This window comes from Ornithorhynchus anatinus, chromosome 9, assembly GCF_004115215.2.
Source record: "Ornithorhynchus anatinus isolate Pmale09 chromosome 9, mOrnAna1.pri.v4, whole genome shotgun sequence".
Classification (NCBI taxonomy): domain Eukaryota; kingdom Metazoa; phylum Chordata; class Mammalia; order Monotremata; family Ornithorhynchidae; genus Ornithorhynchus; species Ornithorhynchus anatinus.
This window is the reverse complement of record NC_041736.1, coordinates 16,902,789-16,917,453: the sequence shown is the minus strand read 5'-3', so window position 1 is coordinate 16,917,453 and position 14,665 is coordinate 16,902,789. Positions and strand designations below refer to the sequence as shown.

Genomic DNA, 14,665 nt, shown 5'->3' with positions numbered 1-14,665 from the left:
GTAAGGACTGGAGGGCTCTGTGAAGTGCTCTTTATTTTTACCTATGATCAGAGGACTTGACATAGTACTGCCGAGGCACCTCTGGCTCCAGACAGTCTTCGGGGCGAAACCTTCATAATGACATAGACCTTCCGGATTCAGTACTTTACTCCCATTAATTATACCCGATGGGGCTGATACCAGGATGGAAGAAGAAAACCAAAGGGGAATATCAAAGATTTGAGTACATATCTTAGAAGCTACCTGAAATGTAACCTCCTTTAAGTTAGCCCATTTTGCTTTTTGGTCTCTTTTTCTTTGATTTCCGAAAACCTGAGACGAGAGTTTAAAAAAAGAAAACCACCTCCAATCTGAAATCCCTGTGCTAGATTTTTAATCTCTTTAATACTTGCAACAGACAGTGTGAAAAATGTGAAGAAGCTTTTGCTTTTCTCAGGACACCACACAAAAGTGAGCAGGTATGATTAAATGCCTGTGATTTTCAAAACAGGCTGGGATGATGAGACAGATTTTCCTCTCTTGGGCCCTGTTTAAAAGATTGAAAGAATTATATGGTTGGCAGCAACTGGCAGTGGTTAATGTAATGAATTTATGCCAAACATTGAGAAAGTAAAGAAAAAAATGCTAATGTTGGGCAAGACCTGGCTAGTTGTTAGGGCTGAAATATGCCATGGTTTTGCTTCTGAATTCTGATGCATGCAAGAAGAGTAATGCTAGAATTTGTGTGTTTTTGTATGTACGTGTACGCACGCCCCTGGTTTGAAGCAGTTACCTGCTGGTGGATGCAGTTCATTAGTACTTCTTCCAACGTGGTGGCTGAATGTAATAAAGTATCTTCTGCCAAAAGGCCTCAGTTAAATAAACACAAGAATTACAGCTGCTTGTGTGTGCCTATGTATATATCTTTAAAGGCAATCAGCACTGAGTTTTAAGAACTAAGCAGAGTTTAAAGAGAAACCGAAATAGTGCACTTAGTCTTTCCATGAAAGAAAACTTGTGTTGATGAATCTGAGGTTGTTAATCTGTTTCTTAATTTAAATTCCTGAAATATGAAAGAGCATTCTTGGCAATTATTTTGTGAAGCTGCTTGTGCAGAGCATATATTTATGGATGAAGATAATCTGTTACCCTTCAGCCGGGTTTGGATAGGGAAATAATATGCCCACATTGCTGGGGGAATGATTATTGTATTTTATCTTCTGTTCCTTGAGTCTGGATTTAATTTCATTTGATTCTTGTCACTTAATTGTGTTGCTCCTTAAATCCATGGATTGTTCTCTTTGTAGCTGTGGGAGCCACGGCAGTGTACCCCATAGACCTGGTGAAGACTCGTATGCAAAATCAGCGTGGCACTGGTTCTGTGGTAGGGGAACTGATGTATAAAAACAGCTTCGACTGTTTTAAGAAAGTTCTGCGTTACGAAGGTTTCTTTGGTCTCTACAGAGGTAAGCGCATGAACCCCTTAGATCGATTGGCCCTTGCTGCTAAGAGACTTTTCTTCCCCATCAACAACATCAACTCCTTTCACACCTTAAGGAAAACCAAACCAGATTCAGGCCCAGCGAGAACAAGTGCACATCTGTCTTTTGTTTCTCATTCTTCTGCTTCCCTTGATCTTGCTGGCTGCTAGCAACATAGTCTGGGAATAAGACCTTCATTTCCTCCTCTTCTCCTTAAATCCTAATCCTGTGTTTGTGACAACATGGATTCTGTGGCTGTGGACGTGGGGATCTTACAAACAAAGGCTCATGTCTTCAGGTGGAAAATGAGCCCCAGGGCCAAATGAACAACTGAGTAATAGTGTTGGTTTTTTTCTGAGGGATATGAGAGGCAGAAAAATTTCTGAGAAATAGGAGCAGGATTGCTTTTGGCCTCAAATATGTTATTAAACTTTTCTGTCAGCCATTTGTACCCATATATGGTATAGGATCTGTAATTGAGGTACATATAAGCTGGTAGCCCTGAAAATCCTAGCTACCCTTTTTGTGATAGCCATGGATTACTTTGTTGTTGTTTTGCTGTTTTGTCAAATGTGTTTGTATATGTACATATATATTAAAGACCTTTGAGTGTTTAAGAATACTTTTCTAAAAGCAAAAGATTCAAAAGTTGATCAAATTGGGTTCTTAACAAAAGTTCCTGATCTTCAGTGCCTTTGCCAAATGGATTTCTTCTGTCCCAGTGTTTTCACAACTATCTCCCTAGAATATTTGGCTGTATAGAATTTTTTTTTCTGCTGCTGCATGAGACTGAGGTTATTGCCACTAGAGATCTTACCCAAGGAGGTTTTAAGTGGCCCTCTAGGTATCAAGGAGGCGAAGCAATGAAGTTTCGCACACTGAAGACTCCAGTAGTATTCCAGACTGACCCTGATTTAAAAGAGTATATTGATCAAGTTTCTGGAGTTATAGTCCAGTGGGTGTAGTTTTCTTGCTTTGCAGGAACTTGTTTCTCTTTTAGAAGGTGTTGGACTTGAGTTTGAGGGTTTTCTCATTAGAATTTAGCATTTCATTCTGGAGGGAGATTATTTTATAATCCCCCTAGGCGCCACTTAGGATTCTTTGCAAACCCTCCTTGCCAGCTCAGGTATGGGGGTAGGGTAGAGGGTTTACAGGCTGCAATGTTTACAGAAGCATTCCCGTCTCTCCCCAGGTCAATTATGTACTCTAGCAAACTGGCTTAGAACCTCCTCAAAGGCAGATACACAGGGCCTTGCACGGTTTGTGCTTGTGCAAGCATGAGAACACATGGTAGTTTTAATTCAGATAATTTGGTCTGAAGGTGAGGGCCAATGGGATGTCCACTTTTGACAGCAAACACAAGAGTCTGTGCTGCGCAGATCATTTTCCTAAAAAGTTGTTCACTCTACATCTCCTCCTCAAAAATCTTCAGTGGCTGCTCATCCACCTCCACATCAAACAGGGACTCCTCACCGTCTGCATTAAGGCATTGAATCAACAAGCCCTCTCCTACCTTCCCTTGCTGATTTCCCACTACAACCCAACCCTTGCACTTCGGTCCTCTAACGCCAGTCAACTCACTGTTCCTTGATCTCACCTGTTCCACCTCCTACCTAATGCCCACGTCTTTCCTCTGACCTGGAACTCACTCCCTGCTTATATGTGACAGATCACCACTCTCCTCTCCTTCAAAAACCCTCCTAAAATTACATCTTCTCCAAGGGGCTTTCCCTGGCTAGGCCCTCATTTCTCCCATTCACCATCTTTCTTTTTCTAAGGTGTTTGTTAAATGTTTATTATGTGCAAGGCATTGTAGTAAGTGTGAGGTAGATACAAGATAATTAGGTTGGACACAGTCTATGTAGTCTTAATCTCCATTTTACAGATGAGGTAACTGAGCCACAGAGAAGTTTAGTGCCTCACACAGTAGACAAGTGGTGGAGCTGGGATTAGAAATCAGGTCCTCTAACTCCCAGGCCCCTGATCATTCCAGTAGGCCAAATCCTCACCTCTCTGTTGCCTATAGATTAGATCGGTGCCCTTTAAGAACGTGATATTCACTCTCAGCTTCAGAGGAAATAAGTACACTTCTCTGTACTCTCCCATTAGTATTTATTTGAATGTCTGTCTCTCCGTCTAGACTGTAAGCTCCTTGTGGACAGGGAACATGCTTCCAAGTCCACTGTATGGTGCTCTCCCAAGAGCCTTATTACAGTGCCCAGCACACAGTAAGCACTCAATATATGTCATTGATTGATTGGCTGTTTATGAAGTGACACTAAAACCCAAATCCCAGTACTCTGAAGTCTGGTTTCCAGTCAGTCAATGGAATGATATTTGAGTGCTTACACTGTGCTAAGTGCTTCAGAAAGTGCAGTACAATAGAGTTAGTAGACATGATCCCTGCCCTCTTAATGCCATTTTTGCACCTCCATCTGCTAAAACGTGCAGAATCCTGGGTTCTGTAAATTGCAGCAGCATGTCAGAGAGCATTGTCTCTTGTACTTAGCCACAGAGAAAAAGCAGTGGGAGAGGTGCGTGTTTTCAAGGAGCTTGATTTTTGTGGCCCAGTAGAGTGAGTCCTTATATGTGTGTGTTTAGTACTGCAGAGCTGGATTTTCTTTTAAAGGAGGGGGATCGGAGGCTTTAGGTAGGAAGGCAAGGGTGGCCTAGGGGAAAGGGCAGGGGGTCTGGGTGTCAGAGGACCCCTAATTCCAGCTCCACCACTTGTCTGCTCTGTGACCTTAGGCAAGTCACGAAACTTCTCTGTTCCTCAGTTACCTCATCTATAATATGGGGATTAAAGCTATGAGCCCCATGTGAGACATGGATTATGTCCAACCTGATTATTTTGTACCTTCACCACCACTTAGTTGAGTGCTTGGCCCATGTAAATGCCTAACAAAAACCATTTTTTTAAAAAAGGCACCCTTTCTTTCTCCTTTTCATCTTCAGTCTTTCTTTAAGTGTAATAACTACTGGTCTCCAGCATAGTAAGCCTATAAATTGCAGCTAAAAGGTACTACACTGTAAGAAATCTAGGTACTGAATATATTAGCAACTGGGCTTCCTGAGTATCTACTTAGTGAGAATTTCCTTTGGGGACTTACATGTCAGTTAAATGGGCCAGGTGTGACAAGAGGTATATCTTTGACTTTCTTTAAGATCTGCACTGATAAAAATCAATTTCTAAAATGAGAGATTAGTTTTAAGGAGGCAGCCCTATGAATCTTGTGTTGTATACTGTGATTAAGATTGTCATATAGCACATAGAATTGATCTGTCATTCTGTCAAGTGATTGACAAAACTATTGGCAGATGAGCCCAAGATTTTTCACAAGATAGAAAAGGGAGTGAAATGACATAAATCAATATTTTATGAAAATTCTATGCATTTTTATTCAGTCAAGTTGTAGAACAAACATAGGCAGCTGTGATTGAACAGAAGTTAACTGGGAGGTAATAGGTGCAGATAATCTTGAGTTTTAGGAAGTTAAGACTGCCATCTACTGATTTATTTTTTTAAATCATCGTACTCTTTAAAAAGGTTGGTGCAGATTATGTATTTGTCATTGATAATTCAGTTTGACTGACAGTAGCTAGTATGTAAGATTACTTGCTGGCTCTCGACCCATAAAAAATAAATCATTCAGCAAGGTCTTCAAAGCTGGCTTAAGATCAGAAGTGAGGGTGCAAATGTACACACTCATACAGAGCCACACACACGTGCCCATCATGCCCTCCCCCCCGCCCTGTGGAATGAATTGTAGGGTACAAAATATTTATTGGTAGCATCTTTAAAAATGTATGCCAAAAATTTGGATAAACCACACATTTTAGAAAATTGAGCCCCATGAGTACCTGCAGATGTTAAATCGTTGGTTTCCTTGTTCCATACTGTGGCCAGCACACGATAATTTAACCACCCAAGAAACATAATGCCACTTGGGATACATAGACTTATGTTTTTGTTTTTAATAGTCCGGAATGTTACTCAACTACATTTTCTCCCTCTAGCTTTTTGCTTGGTTGTAACCCAATTAATTCTCATATTTTGAGTTTATTAATTGGGCAAAGGGAAAATGGGGTGAGTTACTGTTTTACAATACCCAGTATATCCTATTAAATTTATAACATTCAACCACAAAGACTTGCATATTAGATATTTTCAAAGTCTACAGTTTTTGCATAAGAATTTACCTTTACTAAAACGTCTTTGTGTCCAACTGCAACTTACTGTAACGGATGAGATTTTTAAAAGATTATTTATACAGAAGAGTAACGACGTCCATGGGCAATGGGGTGGAAATGCATATTTGTTTACATGCTTTGAGGGGTAGATCATATAGCCAAACTTTATAGGAAATTTACTTAGGAAAAGGATTTCTTACCCCATGAGAAAGCGAACCATTACATGAATTATAAGTTCACTAAAACCTCATGAATTCAGACAGTGCTAATTTGGAATGTGGGATTTGGCTGAGATTTTATGTACAGTTCTATGAAAAACAGCATTACTCTAGAAACCCACCCAGGAAGCAGTTACAAAACACACCAATGAAAAGGTTGTAGAGAAAGGCAGCAAGGGTAGTTGAAAGTCTGAACATGGCAGCTGATGAAAAATTTTAAATGTGAGCCCTGAATTCTCTGGAGAGAGAGGGGTTTGTGGGTATGCTTGCACCATGCTCTTGCATATACAAAAGAGAAAGCTCAGGTTGAAAATGTATCCTATTTCTGTATTTAAAAAAACAACTAAAAAACACTTTTACAATTCAGAGTTATGTCAGATTTAAATTGGTCTTTTCAACTCCCAATAGTTTTACATTTAAATGGTTTTTACTGAGGTAGTGATATTGCATACATATGTCAGCGTTTCTAGGTTGAGCAGTTGTTTTTGCCAAACCAGACTTCCTGTTGTATAATTTTTGCAGAAGCCTATAGTGTTCAAGTGGATAAGTGTGCCTTGATCTGCTCAAAACCTGTGTTCTTCATAATTTCATCTGTTTTCCTAGGTCTGGTGCCTCAACTTATAGGTGTTGCCCCTGAAAAAGCCATCAAGCTTACTGTAAGTACCTTTCTCCACCAGACTGTGGATTAGCAAAATTGGTTTACGTTCAGATTTTCATTAAGAAAAAGTTGGGCCTGAACTGCTGAGATTCATATGTTTGTAAAGGCAGCGTGGGGACTTTATTGCACAAGTTTGCTTTCACCAGTTTCAACTTTTGCCATAAAATGAGTCCTTTGTTGATTCCGGCAAACAACTGTATGCATGTGGAGTGGAAAGCCTAAGGGTGGTGGAGTGGGTGGGCCATGTTAATTTTCTAACCTGATCTTTTTGATTAGGTTAATGATTTCGTCCGAGACAAGTTCACCAGGAGAGATGGTTCCATTCCGTTCTTTGCAGAAGTCCTGGCTGGAGGTTGTGTAAGTGTGAATCATAGGCCATTGATCCCCATGGCCTCCCTACACCCTCCCCCACTTTAAAAATAACATCGGAGGGGAACCTTATCCCTGCTGACAGCTGGCCAGGTTCTCTCTCAGCCAAGGCTCCCATATTCACTGAGAGTGACCGTTGCTTTCACTGGAGAAGCTAGTTGTATTTGAACATTAAGGAAGGGCGGGAGGACTGTGGTCTATCACTTCTTCCAGTTTGCTGAAATGACTCTCAGAGTTGGTGTTAAAAAAAGCTTCTGTTCTCATCCCTCCTTCCTAAATGTCACAGATGCTGGAAGGGGAGAAGAGACTCTTGCTTGATCTGAAGTAGTATACTTGCACCGACTAGAACCTTAAATATATACAAGGTGACTGAATAGTTGGCCAGTTACTCCTTTTTTGGGGTCAAATGGAATAAGTAGCTGCAGCATCACTTTTCTTCATTAAAAAAATAAAATAAAAACTCCTTCAGCAGGAGTTCTAGTTTCAACATCGATTGAGACTTACAGATCACCCTGCACTAGAAAGAAAGGTAAGACTAGGTAAGGTTGAATGCCTGTTAGCCATGTCTACACAAAGCCAGGGTTTTTTGACACGTCAGTTTTTCAGGAGCAAAATCCATGGTTAAGGTGTATCTGCAAGGTAAGTATAGCCCTTAGGGGTTAGGGTGTGCAGACCGAGTGACACTCTGGAAGCCCCATCATAACACAAACTGTGATCCGAGAACTCTGAGCTGCCTCTATTGTTGACCTTTGGGAATCCCCAGAGTCCAGGAAGTCGGGTGGGCACTGGAGAGTGCCTTCCATTATTATTGCCAGGGCAGCTAAACTCCAAGGCTAGTGTGGAGATGCATGTGAAGATCTAATCTCACTGCAAAAATACCCTTTGTTCTGGAGCTCAGCCAATTTCCGCTTCACCAGGCTGACTTGTGGCAATTGACAGAGTAGTAAAGTGTCCCTCTGGGTAGCTGACTAATGAGTTTTTATCACTTTGAACACCCAGGGAGACTCCAGATGAGTATTTTAACCTGTCATAGGTGTGTTCCTTCTTGGCTCAGATCACGAACTTCTTGTGAGCCTAGTCTTTGATTTTTCTCTGTAAATTCTCCAGATACCAGGTTCGGCATTTTGCACGGTGAAGGTGCTCAAGGAATAATTTTGGTCATGCACACATGGCCACTATTGGATTTGGTCATGGGAACGAAGACACCTTAAGTTTGCAGGGCAATTTCACGTGTGGGACTGCTGCCCCATTTGGTAGCATTATGGGGCGTTTTAGAGTAGTTTTAGGCTTTCTCCTAGGGAATCCTAATAACTTCCAGTTGAGCATCTGAAGCCAGAATAAAACCTCCTCAGCTGGCTGTGAAGTCTGGGGTGACGCTGTTGATGACCCCTGCAAGCTTTGACTTGGAGAAGATGCCCTCGAGGGTAAGCAAGAGGGACTGTTTTTGGTTCTCTCTGATTAGGTTTGGCAGCACCGCACATACCTGATCCCTCACCTGTCAGCCACCAAAGTTCCCATGCAGGGAAAGTGCCTGGCCCTGTCGTTTGAGAGGAGGGGAACCACTTCCATCACCAAATAACACTTCATCGAAGGACAGGTCATATGGGCAGCTCAAAAATCAGGCAGTACATGAATTGAGTTTCTTAGGGTTCCTCCCCCTCAGCCCCTCGCGCCCTCACTGGAACACTGTAATTATCTTTTCTTTAACAAGAGAGTACTTGCAAGGCATAAAATGTTTGTTTTCTGTGGCTTTAGTTTCCATTTGGTTAGGAAGTGCTTTGGCCTATTTTACCACAAGCAGAATCCTTTTTAAGCATTTTCCAGACATCCTGCAAAGGGGTGATCTCTTTGTCTCAGGTTGCTAATTATCTTCCTCTTTGGGTTTGGGGAGTGAATGCATAGACAATCTAGCCCGCACAGCTAACTCATTCCAACTTGAGGTGAGAAACTGACTGACAAGTGAATTAGGCAGTTGAAACACAACCAGTTTGTCATGTAAGTTGCCTTGTCTTTTGCAAGCTGTTTCTTTTCAGGAGGGACCCCGTGCACAGGCTGGGGCTTGGGGAAGCTGGAAGTTCAAAGTGAAGCCTGGGGTGCTTTGAGGGTTATTTTGACACTCTAAATCCCTTCCTGAAGCATGCTTCATTCTCTAGGGATCTAATGCCTTAATCGTCTTTGATTGGTCCTAACCTGAAATTGGCGGGGCTCCTCCAAGTCACGTTGAGGAGAGTTTGAGAGGCAACAACCTCTTCCCTGCTCACCCAGAATTATTGCCATCTTGTGTTTTGAGCTGGCAATGACGTAAGGGAGGGATGGCTCTGGAGTGGTGTGGTTGAATGCTGCTAGTGAAGCCAGCCACCGACACAAAGGGTGATGTGTGCAGCGACTCTAAAAATAGCCCAATTACCATTCTTAAATGGTAGCTAATGCAGATTAATCTGAGAGAGATGGAGCAACGGGAATCAACTCCTCGGGGAGTTGCCCTGGCCCTGTGAGGAGCTCTGTGGCAGCAGCCCTGTGATTCACATGGCCTCAGAGCCCTTGGGGGAATCCGTTGCAGGTCACTGCCAAAATACAAATTTAGAGAAAGGGTCCCCTTCCCTGTCTTGGGTACGACTGGGTGCAATATAGAGCTGCAGATTATAAAGCTCCTTGAAAGTGGCTGATTGTCTGGTGTGATCATTCCCTTCCATGCAGGTTTTGACTTTGCTTGACTCCAATGTGTTGGGTTTAAAAGGCATTCCTTTGTTTTCAAAAACAAAGGGAATCAAGCATAATAAAAGGTCTTGTGTTAAGGTTTGGCGTAAATAGCCACTCTAAAACCAGAATCCTAGCGCGTCAGTCAGCTTTGCCGTTTGTTTTTCCATCCACACCCGCTTGGCCTCCTGCCCTGGTAAAATCTTTCAGGAGGCTAGTTGGAGAGCGAGTGGGTGGGGAGCAGCTAAGTTCCCTCAAGTGGCCTGGCCTAATGGAAAGAGCAGAGAAGGGAACCAGGAGACCTGGGTTCCAGTGCCGACTCTTGACACTTACTGGCCTGTTGTGCGGCCTTTGGCAAGTCACCTACTTTCCTTGTACCTCAGTTTTTTCTTCCGTAAAACGTCGATCCAACGCCTGTTCTCCCTTCCCCTTAGATTGCAAGTCCCCTATGGGGCAGAAACCGTGCCTCATCTAATTATGTTTACCCCAGTGCTTACCACAGTGTTTAGTGTTTAATACCATGATTATTAATTAATCAGCATTTATTGGGTGCTTACTGTAGGCAGAACACCGTGCTAAGTACTTGTGAGAGTAGTCAGTAGACACGATCCTTAGCCACAAGGAGCTTGTAGTCTAGAGGGGAAAACCAATGTTAAAGTGAATTACAGATAGGGAAAATGTGCAAGTATAGGACTCTGTATATAAGTGCTGTGGGGCTTAGTGTGGCGTGAATATCAAGTCCTTAAAGGATACAGATCTAAGTGCCTCGGTGGCACGGGAGGAAGGGCAAGTACGGGAAATGAGAGCTTAGTCAGGGAAGGCCTCTTGGGAGAGAGATACTTTTAGTAGGGTTTTGAAAATGGGGAGAGTGGTGATTTGTTGGATGTGAAGGGAAAGGGAATTCCAGGCTGAGGGCAAAGGATCAACACTGAAATGGATGAGATCTAGGTTCAGTGAATAGGTACAGTTACTAACTTTAATATAATCTCTCTATTATAATTCCCTTCCATCCATGAGCTGAAGGGTAGGTATTAGGTGGTTGCCTCTATGGCCTAGTGGAAAGAGGTCTGGGAGTCAGAGGACCTAAGTCCCAGTCCCATCTCTGCCACTTGCCTGCTTTGTGAGCTTGGGGAATTCACCTAACTTCTCTGTGCCTCAGTTTCCTCATCTGTAAAATGGGGATTAAATATCTGTTCTCCGTTGTACTTTGATTTTGAACTCCTTGTGGGACAGGGACCGTGTCTGATCTGATTATCTTGTAGCTACCCTGGTATTTAGTTCAATGCTTGGCACATGGTAAGTGCTTAACAAATACAATTATTACTTTTGTTTAGTTTCTCATAGATTCCCCAGACAGAACCTCCTGATGGTTTAACCTGTTAGACATCAGTAACCCAGCATACTCTTTTCTTCAGAAGACCACTAAATGGTCTTTTACTACATGTACAGCATTTCGATTTCCCTTCAGTTGTAATTCATAGGGGCAGATGTGATGGTTGAGAATGGGACAGGGACTGGATCCAACCTGATTTGTTTGTATCCATCCCAGCGTTCAGTACAGTACCTGACACATAGTAAGTGTTTAACAAATACCACAGTTATTATTAGACATGGCCACTACCTACATTTGTGAATTGACTTGCAGGTATAGATAGGTGAGTTGAGTCAGCAGGGAGTTGTGAGGTGGGGACTTTCATTTCCTTTTAAACATTGGCCAAATCAGACTGGGAGGAAAAGGGTGGTCTCCAGCACAGAACTGTTCTTTCTAATTACTGGTCTCCACAGCTTCACCCAGCTGTAGCCTTGAAGAGAGGCAGGCACGTAGTTGAGTCAGTGAAGAACAAGATGTAGGGATGTTTTAAAAGATTTATTTGGTGTAAGGCTCTGGGATGCAGTGCCAGGTGGAGAATCAGGAGGCTCAAGTGGTTGCTTTAAATTGTTGGGTGAGCAGGCAAGCCCTTAACCTGTCTGTACCTTAGTTTTTCCATTTGTTAAATGGGAATAACAATTCTTGTCTCTTTCCACCTCAAAGATTATGTGAGAACACTTTAGTAATGTGTACTTTATAAATACAGGGAAATGCTATTATATTGTCTAGGCATGTGTTGCTAATTTTGTCCATAGCATAAGTTCATGCCTGTGAGTGAGCTCCTTGTGGAGCCAGCTTGCTGTGCTCAGAAACTAGGACTGTTCATTATCAGTTCAGTCCTTCTGTCCCAGCCACTTTTGAAATCATCATTTACCTTGGGGCAGCATTCTCCTGGTCTGCAAAGTCTACAGAAAGCAATAGCTTCCTTTCCTTAGAGCGCATCTGTAGTCGTTGGTATTGCATATGTCCTTAGTACACCCCACACATTTGGCAGAGTCAATCTTCACTACTAATTGGTTGCTTTTGTTGGTTTGTATTTTGATCCTAAAATATATCAATTTTATGTGTAGTTTTGAAGAGGTTGTGGGGATGCTGAGTAAATTGCAGTTGGATTTTTACTTACAGGGTGCATTATTTCAATTCCGAGGTCAGGTACTTTATTTTTTGAACTGTTTTCGGGTTTTTTCTCCCCCCTTTGAATTATTACTCGGATTCAGGATTTTCAATCCCAGTTTTGTAGCTGGTGGGAAATAGTTTCAGTCCAACAGGCAACAGTGCAAAGTAGGAAATAGAGGGAACTCTGGGTAAGCAGGTCTTCCTCCCCTTTGTGGAATATGCCCCTGGGGTGGGATTGAAAGGGCAGGAGGTCTAATGTTGCAGGGTCATCTGTTGTAGTCCCCCAAGCCGTAGGCAGGTCTGGAGGAGTTTGTGACTGGATCTCAATCTGCATCTTTTCTCTCATAACCTTTGCTGTCAGATTTTGTTGGTTCATTTTCTCATTTGGGGGTTTTTATTTCATCTGACACGTAGGTTAAATAGAAGCTTTTATTCCTGCCATTTCTGTTGCATATGAATAACCTCTCTTTAGACTCAAATTTTTTAGGGTTTTTTTAAATTTAATAGAACAAAGACTTGCTCATGTTAAATGAAAAGTAAAGGAATCAGCCAGTTTTAATAGTATCTTCATTTTTTTTTCCCAAAAATCTACTGTGCACATGTAGATGCCTAATAACATTTGTTTTATTATGACAGTGATTAAATTTAGCAATTTGGAACCAATTAGCCAATTTGAGAAAAGGCGATCCAATTTCACCATAGGTATTAAGCATATCAAAACATACAGGGAAGAAATCACAATGATAACTTTCCACATGGCAGTTTAAGAATTCTGTAACTGCAGATCATGAGGCCTCAATTTTTATTTTGCTCTATTCTGGATAATATGGGTCAGAACACTTCAGGTCATTGGCATTTTACTAATGGAATCAGATCTTTCTAATCTACTGAGCTTGCTGGGACACATTATACATGTGAGATCTGATCCTTTTTTCACTAAGGGTTTAAGTATGGTTATTACAGGAACGTAATAAGTCACTGGTATTGCAGAATCATCAGATCATCTGAAGAAATAATCAGAGTATTAAGTTGAAGTCATTGGTTACATTTTTCTCTGTACTATAAAACTTGGAGAAGTTTTAACCAAGTTACAGGGGTGGCTTTTTTAATGCTTAACGTATTTCAATATGTAAAAATAACCAAATTTATAGATTACGGGGATATGAGAGTATTTTACAGATTTGAGTTGAACCAAAGAAATATGAAAATGTATACATTCACTTATGTACATCATGTTTAGTTTTGTGTGCTTCCAACATATTGTGTTATAATAGGGTAGGCAAACATGTATTTGCCCTTGACCCTAATAACAATTCTCTCTTAGGGTTGAGCTCTCCTTGTGTTTTTATGGAAATTTTGAACCTTTACATTCAGAGAAGTAACTTAGTAATTTAGAAAAGGAATGAAAAGTCAAGAGAAATAGGAATATTTTGCTGAATCGAGTTTTCGTCACGTGGTGAGGCTACCTTGTTGTTATTCCCTGCTCTGTGGGATATTATGATTTATAAATGATTAAAAACTAAAAGAACTTTACATTTAGTAAAACAATATGTCCACAGTTGAGTGGTTACAAAGAGTCTGAAATTGTCTAGTAGCAGTGTAGCATATTTTCAGTATTCTAATCTGTAGTTGTAATTTTTTCAGATGGCTTTTTAAATCTGCTTTGAAGATGGTGACCATTTTGCCCTAGATTGATTCTGCCACCATTATTTAAGCAAGAAACCTCGAGCTAGTCCATAAACTTTTTCAGTTGGCTTGGCTTTAATAATATCTGAAGAGCAATTGTGTAGATTATCATTTTCACGTACTTTGTCACTTGGTAGCCTTTAAAAAAAATATTGTGTACTTCAGCTGAAACACTGAAATGCTTCTTCCTGTGGGGCAGCAGATTAAAAAAAACCAAAAACACCTGAGAGAAATTGTGATGCAGTAGTAAGTCGGGACATTGTATTTGGCCACTTGTGGTATTGGCCTGGATTGCTGAGTATTTCATCTGGCTGTAGCCCCGGAAGAGAAAGGCAAAGCTGGGAGAAGCCGAGAGAGTCAGCAACACTCTACTGTCTAGGTAAATGCAGGACTCCTGTCACTGTAGATAAAGGAGAGGAAAATGAAAACTTGCCTGGATAAAGTTGTAGATAGTGAGACTTTGGGTTGAGATTGGAGAGGTTAAGCTTTGATACTAGGAGTGGAAACCTTGAGTAGGAGGAATCTGGGCATTTTTAATGCCATCTGTTTTGAGAGATGTTTGTAGATGCTTTTGATTTGGAAAAGAAAAAGTCAAGGAACTTGGGGGTAGGAATTGAAGTCAGATCAGACATTTTATGATGCTCTGGTTGGAGAGGAGAGCCCCTATGGCACAGCAGTAAAAAGTCTAAACAATGTCACTTTTCAAGACCATTTCCATGCTTCCGGAACCAAGCTGTCACATTGAATATGTCCGCTAAATGTGAAATGCCACTGTGTTACAGTGTTGAGTTTAGGAGCTGCTCTGGCGTATGGAAAAGTGTAGCAGAATTCTGACCACAGTTAAGCTCCTCTGCAGAAGCCAAATCCTGTTTTTCCCACTGGGTTTTCTCCATTCTCCTTA

The 14,665-nt window shown here is 41.4% G+C and overlaps 1 protein-coding gene across 3 annotated transcripts in view; it reads left to right on the top strand.

Annotated features, from left to right (window-relative positions):
* SLC25A12 (solute carrier family 25 member 12) overlaps window positions 1-14,665 on the top strand; it is an 86,743-nt gene that overhangs the window by 62,842 nt on the left and 9,236 nt on the right. For all 3 annotated transcript variants that reach the window (XM_029072569.2, XM_029072568.2, XM_029072570.1), the window contains 3 exons: window positions 1,287-1,445; window positions 6,473-6,525; window positions 6,804-6,884. In XM_029072569.2, coding sequence (XP_028928402.1) covers window positions 1,287-1,445; window positions 6,473-6,525; window positions 6,804-6,884 — 293 coding nt within the window. The remainder of the gene's footprint in view (window positions 1-1,286; window positions 1,446-6,472; window positions 6,526-6,803; window positions 6,885-14,665) is intronic.